Here is a 14461-nt window from a genome sequence, read left to right as displayed (position 1 = left end):
GGCTTCCACGGTATTTTGCTTTTATTTAAGAGAGAATTATGGCTCTCTTTTGTCTCTTTTTTAAATCTACCAAGAGCAGGAAATATAATATTGCATTAACGTAACACCTTTCATAAATTCAGGATGTCCCAAAGCACTTTGGGCAGTCAACAGGTTTTTCTTCAAAATGTAGGAAACATGGCAACCAATTGCACTCGACACAATCCCACAAATAGCAGTGGAATAAATGGTGAGATCACCTGTTTCAGTGTTGATGATTGGGGATAGATGTTGGCTAGGACACCAGGTTAGATTCTAAATATGGGAAAGTAAGGTGAGGGACATCCATTTTGAGAGATACATAGATACATAGAAGCTAGGAGCAGGAGGAGGCCTTTTGGCCCTTCCAGCCTGCTTTGCCATTTATCACGATCATGGATGATCACCCAACTCAATAGCCTAATCCTGCTTACTCCCTATAACCTTTGACCCCATTCGCCCCAAGTGATATATCTAGCTGCCTCTTGAATATATTCAATGTTTTAGCATCAACTACCTCCTGTGGTAATGAATTACACAGGCTCACCACTCTTTGGGTGAAGAAATGTCTCCTCATCTCTGTCCGAAATGGTTTACCCTGAATCCTCAGACTGTGACCCCTGTTTCTGGACACACCCACCATCGGGAACATCTTCCCTGCATCTACCCTGTCTAGTCCTGTTAGAATTTTATAAGTCTCTTTGAAATCCCCCCTCATTCTTCTGAACTATAGCGAGAACAATCCTAACCTAGTCAATCTCTCCTCATGACAGTCCTGCCATCCCTGGAATCAGTCTGGTAAACCTTCGCTGCACTCCCTCGAGAGCAAGAACATCCTTCCTCAGACGAGGAGACCAAAACTGCACACACTATTCTCGGTGTCCTCACCAAGGCCCTGTACAATTGCAACAACACATCCCTGCTTCTGTACTCAACCTCGCAATGAAGGCCAACATACCATTAGCCCTTTTAAACCACCTGTTGCACCTGCATGCTTACCTTCAGCGACTGGTGCACAAGGACACCCAGGTCCCGCTGAAAACTCCGCTCTGCCAATTCATAACCGTTCAGGTAGTAATCTGCCTTCCTGATTTTGCTTCCAAAGTGAATAACCTCACATTGTTCCAAATTATACCTGCCATTGATTTGCCCACTCACCCAACCTGTTCAGATCATGCTGTCGGAGAATAGAAAACATTTTATATCTTCTTCAAATCGACTGCTCTCTGCTCCAGGTATAGGGCGATTAGATACTCCGTAAATACTCTACTCAAGTAGTCCAAAGATGTGCAGGTTAGGTGGATTGGCTATGTTAAAATTGGCCCGAGGTGGAGTTACAGGGATAGTGTGGGATTTTGGCTTAGGTAGGGTGCTCTTTCAGAGAGTGGGTGTAGACTCAAATGGGCCGAATGGCCTCTTTCTGCACTGTAAGGATTCTGTGATACTCCAACAATGTGCTGTTTGCTTCCAAAACACCATTCATTCGGAACATCTGGGGGCAGTAAGCTGGGAGGGCAGCAGTATAGTCCCAAGTGGAGATCTCATCTTCAGCTTCCATACCATTTCCTTGCCAGTCCTCAGTCGATACAAAATAATAAGTGTATTAAAAAAATCTAAAGTTTTGTGGGAACGTAGGCTATGAGGAGAACATTGAGGGCGGGAAGAAATATCAACCAGCATGGCAAGAACATGGCAGATAGAATATAATGTGGGTACGTGTGAAGTTATCCACTTTGGTAAGAAAAACAGAAGAGCAGAATAGAATATTTCTTAAGTGGTGGATTTAGGTGTCACTATGCAGAAAGTTGATACTTACTAAATTATTTATTATATTTCTTAAAGTTGGCATGCAGGTACAGAAAGAATTTAGGAGGGGAAATAGTATGTTGACCTTTATTGCAGGGATTGGAGTGTAAAAGTAAATAAGACTTCTGATAATTATACGCATTTCTATGGCATATTTTGGTTACTAAGGGGATTCAGACGTATAAGGATCGCATGGAAAGGTAGACTTGAGGTAGAAGATTAACTATCAGCCTTGTTTAATGGCAAAACAGACTTAAATGTCTGAATGGTCTCCAATTTCTCATGTTTTTATGTCTCCTTATTTTCTTGAAAATGCAACCTGCTACCCATCCAGGAAATCAGAGTATACTCAAGGCTGGGGTAGAGAAATGTTTGGCCTCTTATGGAATCAAGGGGCATGGAGAGCGAATGGGAACGTGGAGTAGAGGCAAAAAATCAGTTGTGATCTTGCGGAGCAGGCGGGATAAGCTGAATGGTCTACTCCTATTTCTTATGCTGCTAATGTTATATTAACCTTCTGCGTGCCTCTGCGGAAGGCTCAAATCCAGCGAGCTCCGCAGAGCGGTGGATCATAGTGCATTTCTCATATTCTTTAAAATTTGTTTCAGTTTAAGGAGCAGTATTAATGTATATCTGATGAATAAAGCATTTTGTAACAAATGGAAAATGCTTTGACCTTTAATGTATGTTTTATTTTTCTCTCCTGTCAAAAATGGTATTCACAAAATAAACAAATGTCAGCGCTATTCCGTATGACTGGTGCAATGTAACCTATCTAGTTTTTCTTTCCAAAAAGGTTGCGTGAAATTCTAATGGTGGCAAGTGCTAACATTAAAACTCCAATGATGAGCATTCCTGTGTTGAACACAAAGAAAGCTTTGAAGAAGGTTAAAAAACTGAAAAAGCAGCTCACACGGGTGTGTTTGTCAGAGGTAAGCATATTTGCAGAAAAGGTTGAAAAGAAACTACTTTAGAAACATAGAAAAAATAGGTTTCTATGAGATCCCCCCTCATTCTTCTGAAGGGCAGCATGGTAGCATAGTGATTAGCACAATTGCTTCACAGCTCCAGGGTCCCAGGTTCGATTCCCGGCTTGGGCCACTGTCTGTGCGGAGTCTGCACGTTCTCCCCGTGTGTGCGTGGGTTTACTCCGGGTGCTCCGGTTTCCTCCCACAATCCAAAGATGTGCCGGTTAGGTGGATTGGCCATGCTAAATTGCCCTTAGTGTCCAAAATTGCCCTTAGTGTTGGGTGGAGTTACTGGGTTATAGGGGTAGGGTGGAGGTTTGGGCTTGGGTAGGATGCTCTTTCCAAGAGCCGGTGCAGACTTGATGGGCCGAATGGCCTCCTTCTGCACTGTAAATTCTATGATCTATGATCAACTCCAGCGAATACAATCCTAACTGATTCAATCTCTCCTCAAACGTCAGTCCTGCCATAGAAACTTTGGAAAAATTAGTAGCAGGGGGAGGCCATTCGGCCCTTCAAGCTCACTCCACCATGGCTGATCATCCAACTCAATAGCCTAATCCCGCTTTCCCCCATACCCTTTGATCCCCTTTCCCCTAAGTGCTATATCTAACTGCTTCTTCAAACCATACAATGTTTTGGACTCTACTTCCTGTGGTAACAAACTCCACAGGCTCACCTCTCGCTGTGGGTGAAGAAATTTCTCCTCATCTCGGTCCTAAAAGGTCTACCCCGTATCAGACTGTGACCCCTTGTTCTGGACACACCCACCATCGGAAACATCCTTCCTGCTTCTACCGTGACCAATCCTGTCTGAATTTTATAGGTTTCTATGAGATCCCCCCTCATTCTTCTGAACTCCAGTGAATACAATCCTAACCGATTCAATTGCTCCTCGTACATCAGTACTGCCATCGCATGAATCAGTCTGGCAAACCTTCACTGCACTCCCTGTAGAGCTACAACATCCTCCGATAAGGAGACCAAAACTGCACTTAATATTCCAGGTGTGGCCTCAATAAAGCCCTTTATAATTTCAGCACGACATCCCTGCTCCTGTACTCAAATCCTCTTGCAATGAAGGAGCATTTTTGCCTTCTTTACCACCTGCATGCTTGCCTTCAGTGACTGGTCCCATGTCTCGTTGTATGTTCCCCTCTCCTAATTTCTGGCCATTCAGATAATAATCTGCCTTCTTGTTTTTGCTACAAAAGTGGATAACCTCATATTTATCCATATTAGATTGCATCTGCCATTCATTTGTCCACTCACTCAACTTGTCCAAATCACACTGAAGGATCTCTGCATCCTCCTCACAATTCACCCTCTCACCCAACTTGGTGCAAATTTGGAGATGGGACATTTTGTTCCCTCATCTAAATCGTTAACATATATTGTGAATAGCTGGGGCCCTAGCACCGATCCCTGCGGTACCCCACTGGTCACTGCCTGCCAATTTGAAAAAGACCCATTAATTCCTATTCTTTGTTTCCTGTCTGAAAAGCAATTTTCTATCCATCTCAATACACTACCCCCAGTCCCATGCGCTTTAATTTTACACGCAAATCTTTTATGCGGAACTTTGTCAAAAGCCTTCTGAAAGTCCAAATACACCACATCCACTGGCTCCCCTTCATCAATTCTACTAGTTACATCCTCAAAGAATTTCAGTAGATTTGTCAAGCATGATTTCCCTTTCATAAATCCATGCTGACTCTATACGATCCTGCCACTGTTTTCTAAGTGCCCTGCTGTAAAATGTTTGAAAATGGATTCTAGGGGCAGCACGGTGTGCAGTGGTAGCACTGCAGTCTCACGGCGCCGAGGTCCCAGGTTCGATCCCGGCTCTGGGTCACAAACAAAGAACAAAGAAAAGTACAGCACAGGAACAGGCCCTTCAGCCCTCCGAGCCTGCGCCGACCTTGCTGCCCGTCTAAACTAAAATCTTCTACACTTCCGGGGTCTGTATCCCTCTATTCCCATTCTATTCATGTATTTGTCAAGATGCCCCTTAAATGTCACTATTGGCCCTGCTTCCACCACCTCCTCTGGCAGCGTGTTCCAGGCACCCACTACCCTCTTGTGTAAAAAAAAAAAAAAAAAAAAAAACGTGCCTCGTACATCTCCTCTAAACCTTGCCCCTCGCACCTTAAACCTATGCCCCCTAGTAATTAACCCCTCTATCTGGGAAAAATCCTCTGACTATCCACTCCGTCTATGCCCCTCATAATTTTGTAGACCTCTATCAGGTCGCCCCTCAACCTCGGTCGTTCCAGTGCGAACAAACCAAGTTTATTCAACCGCTCCTCATAGCTAATGCCCTCCATACCAGGCAACATCCTGGTAAATCACTTCTGCATCCTCTCTAAAGCCTCCACATCCTTCTGGTAGTATGGCGACCGGAATTGAACACTATACTCCAAATGTGGCCTAACTAAGGTTCTATACAGCTGCAACATGACTTGCCAATTCTTATACTCAGTGCCCCGGCCAATGAAGACAAGCATGCCGTATGCCTTCTTGACTACCTTCTCCACCTGTGTTGCCCCTTTCAGTGACATTTGGACCTGTACTCCTAGATCTCTCTGACTGTCAAGACTCATGATGGTTCTACCATTCACTATATATTCCCACCTGCATGAGACCTTCCAAAATGCATGACCTCACATTTGTCCGGATTGAACTCCATCTGCCATCTCTCCGCCCAAGTCTCCAAATGATCTAAATCCTGCTGTATCCTCTGACAGTCCTCATCGCTATCCGCAATTCCACCAACCTTTGTGTCGTCTGCAAACTTGCATTTTCCTTCAAATCATTTATATATACTACAAACAGCAAAGGTCCCAGCACTGATCCCTGTGGAACACCACTTGTCACAGCCCTCCAATCAGAAAAGAACCCTTCCATTGCTACTCTCTGCCTTCTATGACCTAGCCAGTTCTGTATCCATCTTGCCAGCTCACCCCTGATCCCGTGTGACTTCACCTTTTGTACCAGTCTGCCATGAGGGACCTTGTCAGAGGCCTTACTGAAGTCCATATAGACAACATCCACTGCCCTACCTGCATCAATCATCTTTGTGATCTTTTCGAAAAACTCTATCACGGATCACTGTCCGTGTGGAACATAGAACATTACAGTGCAGTACAGGCCCTTCGGCCCTCGCTGTTGCGTCGACCTGTGAAACCACTCTAAAGCTCATCTACACTATTCCCTTATCGTCCATATGTCTATCCAATGACCATTTGAATGCCCTTAGTGTTGGCGAGTCCACTACTGTTGCAGGCAGGGCATTCCACGCCCTTATTACTCTCTGAGTAAAGAACCTACCTCTGACATCTGTCTTATATCTATCTCCCCTCAACTTAAAGCTATGTACCCTCGTGCTAGACATCACCATCCGAGGAAAAAGGCTCTCACTGTCCACTGTATCCAATCCTCTGATCATCTTGTATGCCTCAATTAAGTCACCTCTTAACCTTCTTCTCTCTAACGAAAACAGCGTTAAGTCCCTCAGCCTTCCCTCATAAGATCTTCCCTCCATACCAGGCAACATTCTGGTAAATCTCCTCTGCACCCTTTCCAATGCTTCCACATCCTTCCTATAATGCGGCGACCAGAATTGCACGCAATACTCCAAATGCGGCCGCACCAGAGTTTTGTACAGCTGCAACATGACCTCATGGCTCCGAAACCAATAAAAGCTAACACACCGTACACCTTCTTAACAACCCTCTCAACCTGGGTGGCAACTTTCAGGGATCTATGTACATGGACACCGAGATCTCTCTGCTCATCCACACTCCCAAGAATCTTACCATTAGCCCAGTACTCTGTCTTCCTGTTATTCCTTCCAAAATGAATCACCTCACACTTTTCTGCATTAAACTCCATTTGCCACCTCTCAGCCCAGCGCTGCAGCTTATCTATGTCCCTCTGTAACTCGTAACATCCTTCCGCACTGTCCACAACGCCACCGATTTTAGAGTCATCTGCAAATTTACTCACCCATCCTTCTATGCCCTCCTCCAGGTCATTTATAAAAATGACAAACAGCAGTGGCCCCAAAACAGATCCTTGTGGTACACCACTAGTAACTGGACTCCAGTCTGAACATTTCCCATCAACCACCACCCTTTGTCTTCTTCCAGCTAGCCAATTTCTGATCCAAACTGCTAAATCACCCCGAATCCCATGCCTCCGTATTTTCTGCAGTAGCCTACCGTGGGGAACCTTATCAAACACTTTACTGAAATCCATATACACCACATCAATTGCTTTACCCTCATCCACCTGTTTGGTCACCTTCTCAAAGAACTCAATAAAGTTTGTGAGGCACGACCTACCCTTCACAAAACCATGTTGACTATCTCTAATCAAATTATTTCTTTCCAGATGATTATACATCCTACCTCTTATAAACCTTTCCAAGATTTTGCCCACAACAGAAGTAAGGCTCACTGGTCTATAGTTACCGGGGTTGTCTCTACTCTCCTTCTTGAACAAGGGGACAACATTTGCTATCCTCCAGTCTTCTGGCACTATTCCTGTAGACAAAGATGACTTAAAGATCAAAGCCAAAGGCTCAGCAATCTCCTCCCTAGCTTCCCAGAGAATCCTAGGATAAATCCCATCCGGCCCAGGGGACTTATCTATTTTCACACTTTCCAGAATTGCTAACACCTCCTCCTTATGGACCTCAAGCCCTTCTAGTCTAGTAGCCTGAATCACAATATTCTCCTCGAAAACGTTGTCTTTTTCCTGTGTGAATACTGATGAAAAATATTCATTTAGCACCTCTCCTAACTCCTCGGACTCTAAGCACAGCTTCCCACTACTGTCCTTGATTGGCCCTACTCTTACCCTAGTCATTTGTTTATTCCTGACATATCTATAGAAAGCTTTAGGGTTATCCTTGATCCTACCTGCCAAAGACTTCTCATGTCCCCTGGCTCTTCTTAGCTCTCTCTTTAGGTCCTTCCTAGCTAACTTGTAACTCTCGAGCGCCCTAACTGAACCTTCATGTCTCATCTTTACATAAGCCTCCTTCTTCCTCTTGACAAGTGTTTTGACTGCTTTAGTAAACCACGGTTCCCTTGCTCGACCACTTCTTCCCTGCCTGACAGGTACATACTTATCAAGGACACGCCGTAGCTGTTCCTTGAACAAGCTCCACATTTCCATTGTGCCCATCCCCTGCAGTTTTCCTCTCCGTCCGATGCATCCTAAGTCTTGCCTCATCGCACCATAATTGCCTTTCCCCCAGATATAACTCTTGCCCTGTGGTATGTACCTATGTATGCTTCATCCGATGCCAGTGCTTTTGTAGTTCCATTGTATATGTTGTGTTGCCCTATTATGTATTTTCTTTTATTCCCTTTTCTTCTCATGTACTTAATGATCTGTTGAGCTGCTCGCAGAAAAATACTTTTCACTGTACCTTGGTACACGTGACAATAAACAAATCCAATCCAATCCAATCCCTTTCCATCACTAAAGTAAACGTAATCGAATTGGGGTCACTATCACCAAAGTGCTCACCTACCTCAAAATTTAACACCTGCCCTGGTCCATTACCCAGTACCAAATCCAATATGGCCTCGCCTCTTGTTGGCCTATCTACATACTGTGTCAGGAAACCCTCCTGCACACATTGGGCAAAAACAGACCCATCTAAAGTACTCGAACTATAGCGTTTCCAGTCAATATTTGGAAAGTTAAAGTCCCCCATAACAACTACCCTGTTGATTTCTCTCCTATCCAGAATCATCTTTGCAATCCTTTCCTCTACATCTCTGGAACTTTTCAGAGGCTTATAGAAAACCCCGAACAGGGTGACCTCTCCTTTCCTGTTTCTAATCTCAGCCCATACTACCTCAGTAGACGAGTCCTCATCAAACGTCCTTTCTGCCACCGTAATACTGTCCTTGACTAACAATGGCACCCCTCCCCCTCTTTTACCACCTTCCCGGAGCTTACTGAAATATCTAAACCCCGGCACCTGCAACAACCATTCCTGTCCCTGCTCTATCCATGTCTCCGAAATGGCCACAACATCGAAGTCCCAGGTACCAACCCATGCCGCAAGTTCACCCACCTTATTCCGGATGCTCCTGGCATTGAAGAAGACACACTTTAAACCACCTTCCTGCCTGCCGGTACACTCCTGCAACTTTGAAACCTTACTCATGACCTCACTACTCTCAACCTCCTGTATACTGGAGCTACAATTCAGGTTCCCAAGCCCATGCTGAACTAGTTTAAACCCGACCGAAGAGCATGAGCAAATTCCCCCCACCCCAGGATATTGGTACGCCTCTGGTCCAGGTGTAGACCATCCCGTTTGTAGAGGTCCCACCGACCCCAGAATGAGCCCCAATTATCCAGAAATCTGAAACCCTCCCTCCTGCACCATCCCTGTAGCCACGTGTTCAACTCCTCTCTCTCCCTATTCCTCATCTCGCTATCACGTGGCACGGGTAACAACCCAGAGATAATAACTCTGTTTACCCTAGATCTACGTTTCCATCCTAGCTCCCTGAATTACTGCCTTACATCCCTATCCCTTTTCGTACCTATGTCGTTGGTACCTATGTCGACCACGACTTGGGGCTGCTCCCCCTCACCCTTAAGGATCCTGAAAACACAATCCGAGACATCACGCACTCTGGCACCTGGGAGGCAACACACCAACCGTGAGTCTCTCTCGTTCCCACAGAATCTCCTATCTATCCCCCTAACTATGGAGTCTGCAATGACTAATGCTCTACTCCTCTCCCCCCTTCCCTTCTGAGCAACAAGGACAGACTCTGTGCCAGAGACCTGTACCCCATGGCTTACCCCTGGTAAGTCCCCCCCCCTCCCCCAACAGTATCCAAAGCTGTATACTTGTTAATAAGGGGAACGACCACAGGGGATCCCAGTACTGACTGCTTCCTCCCAGCCCCTCTCACCGTCACCCATCTATCTTTTTTCTTCGGAGTAACTACATCCCTGAAGCTTCTATCTTATGACCACATCTGCCTCCCGAATGATCCGAAGTTGCTCCAGCTCCAGTTCCGTAACGCGGTTTCTGAGGAGCTGGAGATGGGTGCACTTCCCACAGATGAAATGACCTCAAACATTCTGCAGGAGGAACATTGCGCTACCTTCCCTGCCATCCCCTCTAGATAAAAAAAGAAAAAGAAAGAAAGAGCTTACCTGTTATTCACTCCCCTTCTCAGCAAGCACTCACTCAGCAACCTTTGCACCCCGCACGATAACACCTGAGGGAAAATAAAATAAAAACTACTTACCAGTCACCAGCCAATCCCTTACCTGCAGGCTGTGACGTCACGGTTCAACTTCTTTCTACTTCTACCTGCCCTCGAGCCTTCCTCTTGATCATTACAGCCGTTGTTTTTTGTTGGTTATAGGAGGGGGTAGGGAGAGAAACATTGAAGAAGTGTTTCGGGCTTAAGTGTCACTTGACAGCAGCTCCTCCACAAACCACCTTCAAGTTAGGGTGAGCACACGGACGAAAGCAAATTTCCCCCGCAACAGCCAGTCAGCAGCTCCGCTCTACTGCCCTCTGCTGGATGCTTGTCTTTATTTGAACAGCTAGGGCCTCTTGCTCAGGTACACCTTCAAATTAGGATGGGCGCACGGACGTATGCAAATTTCCCCTGCAACAGCCAGTCAGCAACTCCGCTCTACTGGCCTCTGCGGGATGCTTGTCTTCACTTAGAACAGCTAGGGTCTCTTGCTCAGGTACACCTTCAAGTTAGCGTGAGCACACGGACGTATGCAAATTTCCCCCGCAACAGCCAGTCAGCAGCTCCGCTCTATTGCCTTCTGCTGGAGTTCGCACATTCTCCCCGTGTTTGCATGGGCTTCGCCCCCACCACCCAAAGATAGGTGGATTGAACATGCAAAATTTCCCCTTAATTGGGAAAATGAATTGGGTACTCTAAATTTATTTAAAAAAAGAAAATGGATTCTAGAATTTTCCCTACGACTGACATCTGGCTGACTGGTCTATAAATACCTGCTTTCTCTCACCTCCCTTTTTAAATATTGGAGTTACATTAGCCATCCTCCAATCTGCAGTTTGTAGACTGATGTGTTTTTCATGTTATAGTTATCACATTAAATATTAATGTCAAATACTGAGGTTGATTATATGGGCAGGTGTGTGCCACAGGTTGGATGAAGGTAGGAATCATACATTCAGGTGAACAGGTATTAGGCCAGTTTCCTGTCACATTCTGTGGTAAGGGACCACTTTAAGAAGTTCTGTATTGAGGTTCACCCAAGCCTGTTGGAAATTGTGTTTTATTAGGGGAGCGCAGTGACTTATCGGTTGCCGAACCTTGTGTATTTATTCAAGGCTCAGATATTCCATATGTGATATGTTGGCAGCTGCACCACAAATTGCCATGTCTAAAGTTTTGATAGTGGATACTGTTGATATAATTCTGGCCTTTTAAAAAAAATATATATATATTTCATGGGATGTGGGCATCTCTGGCAACGTCAGCATTTGTTGCCCATCCCTAATTGCCCTTGAATTGAGTGGCTTGCTCGGCCATTTCAGACAGCAATTACGAGTCAACCACATTGCAGTGGACCTGAAGTCACATGTAGGCCAGACCCGGTAGGGACTGCAGATTTCCTTCCCTAAAGGATATTAGTGAACCAGATGTTTTTTACGACAATAATTGTCATGGTCACCGTTACTGAGACTAACTTTCTACTCCAGATGCATTAACTGAATTCAAATTCCACCAGATGCTGTGGTGGGATTTGCACCCATGTACTCAGAGCATTAGCCTAGGCTTCTGGATTACTAGTCCTGTAATCAGTCACAATTTTGATCACTTTATCATTGGTCTTGCTTTTAGCTGTTGAGGTTCTAAGTTATGGAATTTCTTCCCTAAACCTCTCGCCCTCCTTTCCTCACTTTGCTCCTTTAAGACACTCCTTTAAAATCTACTTGTTTGACCAAGGTTTTGGTCATCTGCCTGAAACTCCTTATGTGGTTCAGCGTCCAATTTTGTTTTGTAACACCCCTGTGAAGCACCTTAGTGTGTGCTTTATTTCACTGAATAGGTGTAGAAATATAAGTTTCTGATTATAGAGGCAAGGACCTAAGAAAAGGGAGAACTAACATTTGCTTCATATGCACGAACCTAGCTGACTACATGGAGACCTATGTTGTCGTGTCTGAGCAAATCTTTTCTTTTCCACCTACACTTCAGTGCAATAAAGAATTCGGGGAGGCCGGTATGGGAATTGAACCCGCGCTGCTGGCAGTGTTCTGTATTACAAGTCAGCTATTTAGTCCACTGTGCTAAACCAGTACACAGAGCCACTCACACAGACAGACACTCACAAACATGCACAGGGACACATCCAGTGCGATCAGGTGGACGTTTTTCCTCACACCAACCAACCTGACTAATACTGTGCTTAAGGTCCATAAGGTTCCAGAACTTAAAATAAACATATCCAGGGCAGAGCTATGAGCAGTGTTGACCATCCAATTCCATCCCTTTTTCTGAACTTTAAGAAAAAATAGCAAAACACTAACCTTGGGCGATTTATTGCCATCCTGGGTGGTCAGCCCCGATGTGAGTGGTTTAGCACAGTGGGCTGCTGGTTTAGCACAGTGGGCTAAGACAGCTGGCTTGTAATGCAGAACAAGACCAGCAGTGCAGGTTCAATTCCCGTTCCAGCCTCCATGAACAGGCACCGGAATATGGCGACTAGGGGCTTTTCGCAGTAACTTCATTGAAGTCTACTTGTGACAATAAGTGATTATCTTTATTATTATTATTATACAACACGGGACAGCATCTCTAAATGATCGAAGAGTGTACTTGCTTCCTGGTATCACAGATGATGCTAATTACCCTTATTTTGATGGGTTGATGAAGAAAATTCTAAGACAGATTACAAGGAGAAATAATGCAATAGGAATGTATTCACTGAACAAGAGAAAAGCTTTCAAACAGCAAAAGAATTGAATATATTGAGCCCCGAAGTGGGGGTGTAGGCAGGTGAGGAAGCTACAAATAAGTCTAATAACTTGATTTTTGGCCTAGTAAGCCATATTTAGGGGAAGATTATAAGCAGAATGCATTCATTTAAGGTGAATGAAGATAAAAAGAAGCAATGGTAATGTGGGGGAAAAAATTCTGTGCTGCATCTAGAATCTTGAATACACTGCCCGAAAATGTGGTGGAGACAGATTAAATTGATACCTTGAAAAGAAAATTAGACAATTATCTGTTTCTGTCAGATCAGCTATAATCTTATTAAATGGTGGAGCAAGCTCGAGGGGCTGAATGGCCCATTGCAGCTCCTTGTTCATATGTTCGTATTTGTGGAGGAAAATATCTGCAGAGTTCGGGGTCAATGCCAGAGGACTAGGATGAGTTGCTGTTGCAGAAATTTGGCAGATGCCCCATTTGCCGAATATCTTCTTTCTGTTCTGTAATCTTTCTATGACATAGAACGATATAGGAGCGGAATTAGGCTATTCGGCCTATCGAGTCTACTCCACCATTCTAGTGTGGCTGATATGTTCCTCATCTGTTATCTACAATGCTACAAGTCAAGAGCTGGATTGCAAAATCAGCCAGGGCATCTCCTCCCTAGAACACTCCGTACTCCTGGGAGCAGGAGTAGGCAATTCAGCCTCCTGAGCCTGAACACCTTTTTTTAAAATTTAGAATACCCAATTATTTTTTTTCTCCAATTAAGGGACAATTTAGTGTGGCCAATTCACCTACCCTGCACATCTTTGGGTTGTGGGGGTGAGACCCACGCAAATACGAGGGAAATGCGCAAACTCCACACCAACAGTGACCCGTGGCCGGGATCAAACCCGGGTCCTCAGCGGAGCCTAAATATCTTCAATGTGATCATAAAGTCTTGCTGCTTCCTCCAAGAACTGGTTTACCGACCAATTTACCCCGAACAGTTTGTGATGTGCATGCAGATTTAGCTTGCCGAGCATGCTTACATCAACCAGTTTGGTAATATTAGCCTTTATATGTTCCATCAAGATCAGCTTTCAATGAACAAATTAAAGTTTTCTTGCCAATTATCAAAGAAGCTGTCAGAAAACAAAGTCACATATAACAATTGTTTGCTCCCTTTAGGCAATATGGAAATGAGTTGATAGAGTTCATTTTTTGTTAATAAACATTTTATTGAGGTATTTTTGGTATTACAACAACAAAATAAACAATGTACATGAATCTATAAACATAGTGCAAAAGACATCTCCCTCCCTTACAGGTCCCACGTTTATTAACACCCTACTCTAAACAAAACAAACCCCCCCCCCCCTTTCTTCTGACGATTAATTTTCCGCAAAGAAGTCGACGAACGGTTGCCACCGCTGGGCGAACCCTAACAGTGACCCTCTCAAGGCGAACTTGATTTTCTCCAAACAGAGAAAGCTAGCCTTTGGGGGCCTTGTGTCCCTCCAAGCTAATAGTACCCGTCTCTGGCCTACCAGGGAAGCAAGGGCCAGAACGTCTGCCTCTTTCTCCTCTTGGATTCCCGGATCTTCCGACACCCTGAAAATCGCCACCTCTGGACTCGGTGCCACCCTTGTTTTTAACACCATGGACATGACATCTGCAAACCCCTGCCAAAATCCCCTAAGCTATAGACAT

The 14461-nt window shown here is 44.8% G+C and overlaps 1 protein-coding gene across 2 annotated transcripts in view; it reads left to right on the top strand.

Moving 5' to 3' along the window:
- polr1a (RNA polymerase I subunit A) overlaps positions 1–14461 on the top strand; it is a 169260-nt gene that overhangs the window by 107125 nt on the left and 47674 nt on the right. For both annotated transcript variants that reach the window (XM_072497568.1, XM_072497569.1), the window contains exon 26: positions 2621–2756. In XM_072497568.1, coding sequence (XP_072353669.1) covers positions 2621–2756 — 136 coding nt within the window. The remainder of the gene's footprint in view (positions 1–2620; positions 2757–14461) is intronic.

Source organism: Scyliorhinus torazame, chromosome 3 (assembly GCF_047496885.1).
Source record: "Scyliorhinus torazame isolate Kashiwa2021f chromosome 3, sScyTor2.1, whole genome shotgun sequence".
In the NCBI taxonomy this organism is placed as follows: Eukaryota; Metazoa; Chordata; class Chondrichthyes; order Carcharhiniformes; family Scyliorhinidae; genus Scyliorhinus; species Scyliorhinus torazame.
This window is presented reverse-complemented; position numbering and strand designations above follow the sequence as displayed.